The following is a 9,312-nucleotide window of genomic DNA, read 5'->3' as shown; positions in this document are numbered from 1 at the left end:
AGGATGCTTTGTAATCACAGGATCCATAAGGCCAGCACTGGAAGATGATCTCTTGGCGATTCACAGGTTTTAGTGGCTTCTGTCTTCTTGGGCTGAAACACTTTTTTATTGAAGAAACTGTCTTTAGAAATTACAGTTCAAGCCTAACAGAGTGGGTATAGTCTTATGTCATTAATTATGCCTGAATTATTACTTACATTGATTATATGTTGTTCCTATGTACTAACTCTGAAGTACTTCTCTGAAATGTTTCTTTTCTTTCTCTAGCTTTGAAGTGCCAAGAAAGGGCAATGTACTGAGATCCCACTGAAAGGTTTTGTGAAAATACCTGTATTTGTGTGTGGTTTTCCCTCTTCCTTTACCCTATCTCTTGAAACTGAAACAGTAATGCCAGGAGGATACCTTAAGTAGGTGCAAAAATATTTGACTGGCATGGCTGGGTTGGGGGGGGGCAGTGTTGAAAAGTACATCTGAAGGTAGACCAACGCCAGGCCTTTTGCAGGTGTGAACAATCTGCACCAGAGGTGTAGTGGTGCACTTGTCACAGGAAGCTCCGAAGAGTGCCATGTCAGTGACAAAGTCCTTCACTTTACTTTCTCCTCGGAATAATTATTTTTAATAGTTTTGAAGCTGACGTGAAGGGGTATGATGTCATATTTGAAATACAAACTCATTTTCAGTCTTAACTTAGTGTTACGGTATCTGTTGTTCTCTCAATATTCCCCAAAACTTTTAGAGCAGGATTACAAGTAGTAATCAGATATTGGCATTCAGTGTAATAAAGGACATGACAATGTAAACTGTCAAAGGTTGGGTTTATCAGACAAAACCACAATATCTTCTTAATGTGATTCTAATACAGCATTGCACATCTTGTTAATTATGGAATGAAGATAGTTTAAATGTAGATGATCTTTTTAACTGCATAGGCATGAACTTTCAGCCTGATCTACAGGCCTATATTATCCTTAAGGAAGCCAGGGTCCCTCTGCGTATATTCAGATGTATTTAGACATAAGTTCAAATGGAACTGTTATAGAAATAATTAGGAAGGGTTACCTAACACAAAAGAGAAAATCAGGTAGTCAATTATTTGCATAATAAATAGGAGTTTAGGAGTCCTAGTCAAGGGCTCCTAGTTATTTGTAGATGCTCCACTGACACAGAGGAAGGAGTATTGTTACCCCAGAAAAGTGTTCACAGCTCGGTGTGTATCTGGAAAATGCAAGTTCAAGGAAATGATTTAATAGAAGCTTTCTCTTTCCTATCAACACTTTTTGTAAAGATAGTCTTCCTAGAAGTACGAGTTTGGCAGAAATGGAAGGAGAAGGTGGAACGAGCTGTCTCTGCTGCGGCCCTTGCCTGCAGTAGGAGGAGGAGAGAATGGTGCTGGTACAGCTACAACAGGAAGCTTTTCCATCATCTGTAGCTGTGTCAGTAACGGGCTATTTGTGAGCAGGTCCGGGCTATTCTGGGAAAAGTACTTTTTTTGCAATACTGCAACATAGGAAAGACCAGTTTAGACTTAATATTAGAAATGTGTTTCTAATCCTGTATGTCATTGCCAGTCTTGCAAGAATTTCTAGTGTTGTGATGTTAGTGCTTGCAAAGTTGCTGTTACATACCCCTGACCTGAGGTAAACTCAATCATGGTATTAACGTATAAATACTGATGTAGTTGAGTCCAAATAGCTGTGAACGTAGCTGTTATGGAGGGAGGAACCAGTGGTGTAACTGGATCTGCAGAGCTGTGAGGCTGCTGCAGTCCTTGGCAGAACTTCAGGACAGGTCCATCATTCCTGTGGATGAGCGTGAAACACGACGATGTAGTTAAGTACGCTGATGTTCAGCGCCCTGTCTTCAGGTTCCATGCAGCTAGCAGCTTTTCTCGTTTTCGATTGGGAATTATTCCTAGTTGCAATTGTTTTGGCAGTTAGAATAATGTCTTGAATCCATGTGTTCCTGATGAGCCTTACCGAGTAAGATGCTTATTAACTGCCCAAAGCAGCTCACAAAATAATCCAAAAATAGCACAGTGACTGGTTACTCTATCACTTTACTACAGATCTGATTAGGATAGAGCAGAGTGCCTAAATTTTGCAACATGAGCAGCATATTAAGTCTTCCAGGAATGCTAACATGAAATCTCGTGGATTTTGGTTTGGTTTGGTTTTCTTTAATGAAGTTTATTTTTTGTTTAAAAAGTAAAATTTATTTGATATATTTGGGATAGTTTGATTTTTTTTAAAAAAATTATTAATACGTGATCATTGCAGGTCACTTCAATTCACAAGAGACATCTGGTTGATTAGGTAGTTTCTTACTCTGCTATTAGTGATACAGTATCCAACTGTTCATCCTCTCTAGCCTTAGTGTGTGAGAAACTGCATCGATTTACAGAAATGTCAGACGTTCTGACTTGAAAATGCATTGAAACTTGTTTTGGGAGACTGGCAATGGTACAGCTATTTTAACATTTTGTGTATGGATTTTCAGTATTTTCACGCTCAAGTTGTATTTTTATTGTAGGTATGTTATTAAGCTCTTACTAAAAATCAAAACAAAAAGTAAAAATTGATGCTCGGCCTGCAGAAATAATGAAAGCAGCTACTTTTTCTTGCTGTGATATAAAACTAAGATGAAAATACTGTATATGAAGCACAATTTTTGTGTGAGACTTTAAATGTGCGAGGTCTCTGGAAATACAGTTGCAAACCTAAAGAAGAGCTGAAAGGCAGTAGGAGTTGAAAAGAGTGGTAAAAAGAACAGACTGCACTAATAGTAGCCAGCTTGTACCCTAAGTAAAAGCTGTATCTGTAATTCACTTTAAGTAGTGTTTGCATAATCAATGTTAAAAAGACAGACTTTTTTAGAGGTTCCTGTAAGCAAAATGTATTTCCTATTGGGGAGACAGAGAAGTTCCTCCATAGAGTATTTGTGAATGGTGAATTAACACCGATTTAGGTGCAAGAGGTGTATTGTTGCAGGTAATGTCCTGTAAATACATACAAGTGAGCTTGGGGTGGCAGCAGTTGAGGAGAAAATGTTCCATATCTTTACTGAAGTGTAAATGAAAAAAAATGAAGTTTTAAAACTTGCAGTGGGACAGCTTCTGGAAAGTTGATGCAAGGCTGATGTGCTTACCTTTGCCTGGGTGTTGTTAGGCTGTTCCTGAGGCTGAAAGTTGAGGCTTGCCAGAAGGCACTTTGAACATTTCTGCAGAATTTGTTGTTCGTAAGCGCAGTTGCTTCAGTGGTGGGTAGCATTTTTACCCCTTTTGGTATGTCTTCAAAAGGGAGGACTGCTGTTAAATTTAGTGGTGTAATTGAAAAAAAAAAAGAAAAAAAAAGTCCAATAGCATGTAATAAAATTTCTTGTATGTAGTTCTCAACTATATGTAATAAATAGTCACTTCAGCACACAGTGGGATTTTCTACTGGTCACCAGGTCACACAAACATTGTTCCAATAGGAATAATATTTCTAATATATTGGTCAGGCAAAGTGCCTTGTGTAGTCTTGGGGGAGAAAATTAAAAACCCTGAAGTACTTCTGTAGGTAAGGGTGAATTTTTCCAGAAGTCGGTTTTGCATCAGAGCTTGTGCCAACAGGGAGTCCTTAAGCTGGCTAGGTGGACATAACGTGGAATTTGAGTTCTGCAGAGCAGAGTCTTACTGTAGGGATACATTTTGCTGTGAGTTGTACATAGCTCTTCTTTGTTTGTAGTAAAAATGTGTATCACTGGTTTAGATCACTAATTTTCTGCCTCTTTAATGCTCAGCTCTTTCTTACAGTGACAGTTCTCTTATTTTAGGACCGTTGTCTGGACTAATCTAGAAATCTTGCTTCTTCAAGCCCTAAATCATAGTCTGCTGTCTTAGCTTTAATATTTTTGCCTTGGCACGCAAGATATAATACCTGTAAGCTAGCCAATATCATGCATATCCACTGAGATGTGGAACTCTTGTTCTGTGTTCCTAAAAGCCACTCTTTTTCCCTGATGCCTGTTGTATTCGTATGTCAACACTGCATTTCACTGGGCACCCACGGATTGGCTTGGACACCAGGGATAATGTTACAGAACATTTACATATCAAAAAGGGGGAGAAATTAACACAAGTTGCTCTTGAATAGCAGTGTTCTTTGTAACCCTCCAGAAGCATGTTAACATTCTTCACACAATAGGGCACTTAATGAAGTTGCAGGTGGCCTGATTTGATTTTCTTGAGGTATAAACTGTCCCTTTCTTAAAGTGTTGTGGGGTGTTGTGTGATAGGGCTGAATATGATGAGAGTTAACTGCTGGTGTGAGAAAGATAGGGGGAAGTATTAGGGGAAAACAGAGAAAGGAAGATGAGACTGGGGCATGAAGTGGGAAAGGGCAGCAATGGTTGTGTAACGAGCATGTCTTATTTCTACAGCACATTTAAGGCACTGATAGTGTTGAACAGATAACATGTAATTATGAAATAGTGTGTTTTATCTTAAAATATTACTGAAAGCAGAGGAAATTATGTCTGAACTTGGGACAGATTCTGAAATGTTCTGCTCTCATTAGAGTATGAGTCAGGTATCCGCCTTGTTTACTCTGGCAAGCTGTCATAAAACTACAGTGTGTTATGTTGAGTAATTCCATGAGCTTGGATTTGGAGATCATGTGGGCCACTGGTGGGACAGTGTTACTGCTGCTCAGTTGGAATACCTGCTTGCTTAATTGTTCTACGTATCTGTTCTTGTCTAGAAAACATTAGTGACTAGGGTAATACTAGGCATCAGCTTGGAAACAGATGTTTTGGGTTTGAATTTTAGTCAACTATCGTGTTTCTGCTCAAACCAAACAAAATTCTTGGGCTACATTAGTTGAAATTACTTTAAAAATAGAACTGAAAGGCATCTCGGGAAACCATTCAGTCCCTCTCCGGCTCTCAGATAGGTTCAGCTACACCAAAGTCATTACTGACAGCTTTTTTTAATAACAAGGTAGACAGACTTCTAGTGACAAAGACGCTACAGCCTCTGTGGCAGTCTGTTTTGGTGGTTAACTGTCCAAACGTGTAACATTTTTTCAATATTTAATCTGAGCTACCCTTGCTATAGTTTAAGATCTTGTTAATTGTAATTTTTACAATAAATTCTTTTTCATGTAGACTTTTTTCTTTTGTGATTTCAACTACCTTTTCAGTGAGTTGACCAGATGATTCTTACGGTTGTGTCCTATAATCTGTACAGTTAAAACATGATTATGATAGCACAGTTAAATTATTTTGTGATTTTTCTAATATTTTAGATTTAGTATAAAACCTCAAAAATGGTAAAATTATTTTTCTAACTTGGCAACAGGTTGAATCATTTATTTTGGACCAAGAAGATCTTGATAACCCAGTACTTAAAACAACATCGGAGTTATTCTTATCGAGTGCTGCAGAAGGTGCGGACTTGAGAACTGTGGATCCAGAAACACAAGCGAGACTGGAAGCCTTACTGGAGGCAGCAGGTACTTTCTTTGTGTAGTTTTTTCCTGAACCTAACTTGCACACAGATCTGGCAACCTGTAGATTTTGATCCTAGTGAAATATTCACAAGTCTGGAAATTTACCATGATGATGGGGAACAGAACATGGAAAAGAAGCTCAATTCTTACAGGTGTTGAGGGTTGCTTGGTCCACTCTTTCTGTACATATAAAGTTAGAAAAGTTAATTTGAATTAAATGGTATTTCATTGACCAGATGAGATTACATGTGTTACTAGAGGGAGGATTAAAGGGGAGAGAATGGAAGGAAATAGACTTGCTAAAATGACGATTTTTTTCTGCTGCTTTGATCAATGTATAATTATTAATTCATTACTCCAGAAATTTACAGGTGAATTACTTATTTCTCTGTTTTGACTTTGACAAAAATATTTTTCCATTCTGTAGTTCTGAAATATGATTGTTGGAAAATATGTATTTAATGTTCATGTTTCGGAACCAGACTAGATGAACATAGTGCCATTACATTTGTTACTTTTATAGTGAAAGCTTGACTAATTTAAGTCTTTCTAAGGTTTGCAATGGATTTGAAAATTATTTGCCAGTTTCAAAATGCCAAGGACAATAAGACGTAAAAACCCTGCTTTGAAACAAATCCTGTTTGATCATTAGGGGTGCATGCTCAGACTAGTAGTAGTGTGCTGAAACTGGAGTTTTCAGACTTCAGCTTTAACACACTTAAGAGCTAGATAAAATAGCATTTATTTGCAGGTGTTTAGATGTAAAGCTACATGCAGTCTTAAAGGAGACCATTCTGAGGAAGCAAAGGGGGCAAGGGACTCAGGCTTTAGGTGTTCTTTGCATTTTGAATTGGAAAAAAACTCAACTCACAACACAGCATAGCTTTTGTCAGCAGAAGGTTGCAGCAGCCTAATTAAAGGTGGTTCCCTGAAATTATTCTAACCTCATCTAACTTTTGGGGGCCAAACTTTGCTTTGCAGTGGAGATAGACTATTTCTAGGATACTCCGGACACTAAGAGAATTTGAATAATCTGATCGCTTTTCAAGCACTTTTAAAGTGAAAATCAGTTGCAGTTTCCCTCATGTACCTGATGACTGGTGTGTCCTAAAACCTATTGCTAGCTTTATAAATTGTCAGTGGAGGTGTCTGATGGCTAGTGTTATGAGGGCAGTCAGTCTCTGAGGGATGTGCTTACATCTAGGGTTGCAGTAGTCAAAATGATATCACAGTATTTAACAAATCTAGGAGGTACTATTGCTTCTTGTAATGCCTGAGAGAATGCTTTCTTTAGATTTCTAAGCAGTAGTTGGACACTTGTCCCCAGATTAGATGATTTATTTCTAATCTGAAGTTTCCATGCTTTGATTCCCTAAGTGCTTGGAGTAGGGATGTAGAAAATGAGCAGAACAGAAGGAATCTGGAAGGAAGAGGAAATCAAAAAGAATGCTTTTGTTTGGGGGCTCCATCTCCCTCTCTCAAAAGACTGGACAAAATTAATGCCACTTGATGAATGTGTGAGATCAAAAGACTGAAAACACTCTTGAGAAAGTCCTCTAGTTAAGCAGTATTTGTCTTTCCCGCTGCGAATTTGAACACTAAAAATATCATTGGGTTAACCTAAAGGAGACACTGAGAATCTGGTAGTTTATTAATAAAAGCCATAATTTGAAAGTGATTGAAAAAGAAGCTAGTGTTTCTGGGAGATGTTCTAATATCTTCACTAGATTTCTCTGGGTGGTTTGGCTGAAAATATCCTTTCTAACCTTAAGTGAGCTTCTAGGTTGCGATCATGGCAACAAACAAAGCGGCCTAGCGTTGGGACTTTGTATTGGTTTGCAGTTTGGCAAAAGCAAGTGATTTCTCCTGTTATTTTAGTCACATTTTAGTCCCCAGCATGAAGGCTAACTTGCAAAAGTATATGGCAGAACTATTGCTCAAACAAGTAGTTTAGCTACGGCCTTGTCTGATGAGGTTTCCAGGGTAGCTTGGCCTTTGTTGTCATGATTCCCTCTCCCGTGGAAGGCTTGATCCTGACTTACAACCTGGAGAAAAATTGGTCTTGCATCTAGTGTCTTCAGATTTCTTAGGGTTTCTCACATGCAGGGTTCGTGGCTGTGTCATTAGGATCTTAATGAGTATGACTTGCAAAACTAGTTTTGCTCACTCTTTGTGAATCCTTTAATGCTCAGATCTCACATGGACATGCTGTTTATTAATTCTGGAAAGTAAGTTCTAGCAACTGCAGTCAGATGGGATGTTCTTTTTCAACTTGCTTATGCAGAAGTGGTTTTCAGCTATTGCATTCTTTAAGATTCGTGGGTGTTTTGTTTTGGTTTTAAGTAGCTGTCTTGATTTGGAGCTGGTTAGTCCTGCATATGCAAGTGTAGAGGCCAGAGGTTAGTTGAACTGCTTAAAAATGTTTCTATACATTATATTTATCCATCACAAGAGTGCTGGGTATTTTTTTGCAGTTCAGCTTGTTTATTCTGTTTCCAAGAGGACTTAAAATATTTTGTGGTTTTGGATGCTGAGGGTGACAGCCTTAAGTAGAATTTCTAGCAGGAGGGCTGTGCATCACTCCCCTTAACATAGCAGCAAGTATACATGTGTGTACATATACATGTGCACACAAACAGTGGTTACATTCCTTATGTTTACTAGGTCCTCTGAAAACCTGGCTTTAGTTTGGACAACCATACTTCCTTCTGTAATCTGTTTAAGCAAAGCACAGGCACTTTGTTAATGAACAACTATCTTTAAACAATTGTTAGTGATTGTATTATCTCACAAAAAACTAGTTTTACATTCTGAAGACCGAGAGACTTCACTGTTCTATGAACATCATAAATATGAGTTGTTTTCATCTTCAGAAATTGAAGATAAGTTAAAACAATTGAGTCCTGTTCTTTGGGAAGTTATCCTAAATAAACCAAGTCTTTTGTATACCTTCCTTCAGTTTGACTCCTAGTAGCAAGTAAGGTATTTATAGGTAAAATAACCTGCTGTTTGGAGAAGTTTCTGTTTTTCAGACTGAAATTAAACAGATTCTTAGTATTCTGACAGTGGATTCATGTTCTGCACTGGAAACATTCAGCTCCACTGTTAATTAGGGTACTGTTGATTTCTTAAAATAATATTCCAGCTCTGAAGAATCGTGGTTCTCTTGTGGGTCTTCAATAAGGTTGCCTTTTGTCCACTACTTTTAGGGACAGTAGTGGACTGCTGGAAGATGAGAGCTCTTTGCTGCTGTGAATGAATGGTTATAGTGTTCCTCTTGCACTTCCTGGCAGGTTCCTTGATGGGTCCCTCAACACATGTTCTTAAAAAGGCAAACTTACCTCCGAAGAGTTGAGGAAAGTTTGACAGGTTAAAGCTGTTTCATTTTCTGGTCCCGCCTTTTATAGGCATCAGGAAGGGAAAATGACTTGCTTATGTAGTGCAGTCCTTTTTCTGGAGTACAGGTTGTTTCTTACAGAGAATAGAGAAAGGCGTTGGTTGAAGTGTGGTCAAATAAAAATCCCGGATGCCTGTTTGGTGTATTCTGCACCCAAGGCACAGAATTCCACAGAAAGTTGTAAAATGTCAAAATGTTAATCCCTGCAGTTAAAGTACCCTGTTCATAGTGTTTCAGCATGGTTTTGCTGAAATGATGTAGAATGTTACTGAACTGATTTTTAACCTGAGAAAATAGCTTGGGTGCCTGTATCCTTACCAGCACATCTTTTGAGCATGTTCCTTCTCAATCTGAATGTTGAAGCACTTTGACAAGCATCAAAAAATAGATGCAGAAGAAAGTGGTAAAGAAATTTTGTCTAGCATT

At 38.2% G+C, this 9,312-nt stretch overlaps 1 protein-coding gene across 1 annotated transcript in view; it reads left to right on the top strand.

Annotated features, from left to right (window-relative positions):
* Positions 1-5,338: 5,338 nt before the first annotated feature.
* Positions 5,339-9,312, top strand: part of LOC104083054 (ankyrin repeat and KH domain-containing protein 1-like) — a gene marked incomplete at its 5' end in the record, with an annotated part of 78,381 nt that continues 74,407 nt past the window's right edge. The window contains 1 exon segment of the mRNA XM_009586415.1: positions 5,339-5,492. Coding sequence (XP_009584710.1) covers positions 5,339-5,492 — 154 coding nt within the window.

The sequence above is a fragment of the Fulmarus glacialis genome, unplaced genomic scaffold (assembly GCF_000690835.1).
Source record: "Fulmarus glacialis isolate BGI_N327 unplaced genomic scaffold, ASM69083v1 scaffold6811, whole genome shotgun sequence".
Classification (NCBI taxonomy): domain Eukaryota; kingdom Metazoa; phylum Chordata; class Aves; order Procellariiformes; family Procellariidae; genus Fulmarus; species Fulmarus glacialis.
The sequence above is the reverse complement of the archived record's forward strand: the minus strand, read 5'-3'. Positions and strand labels throughout refer to the sequence as shown.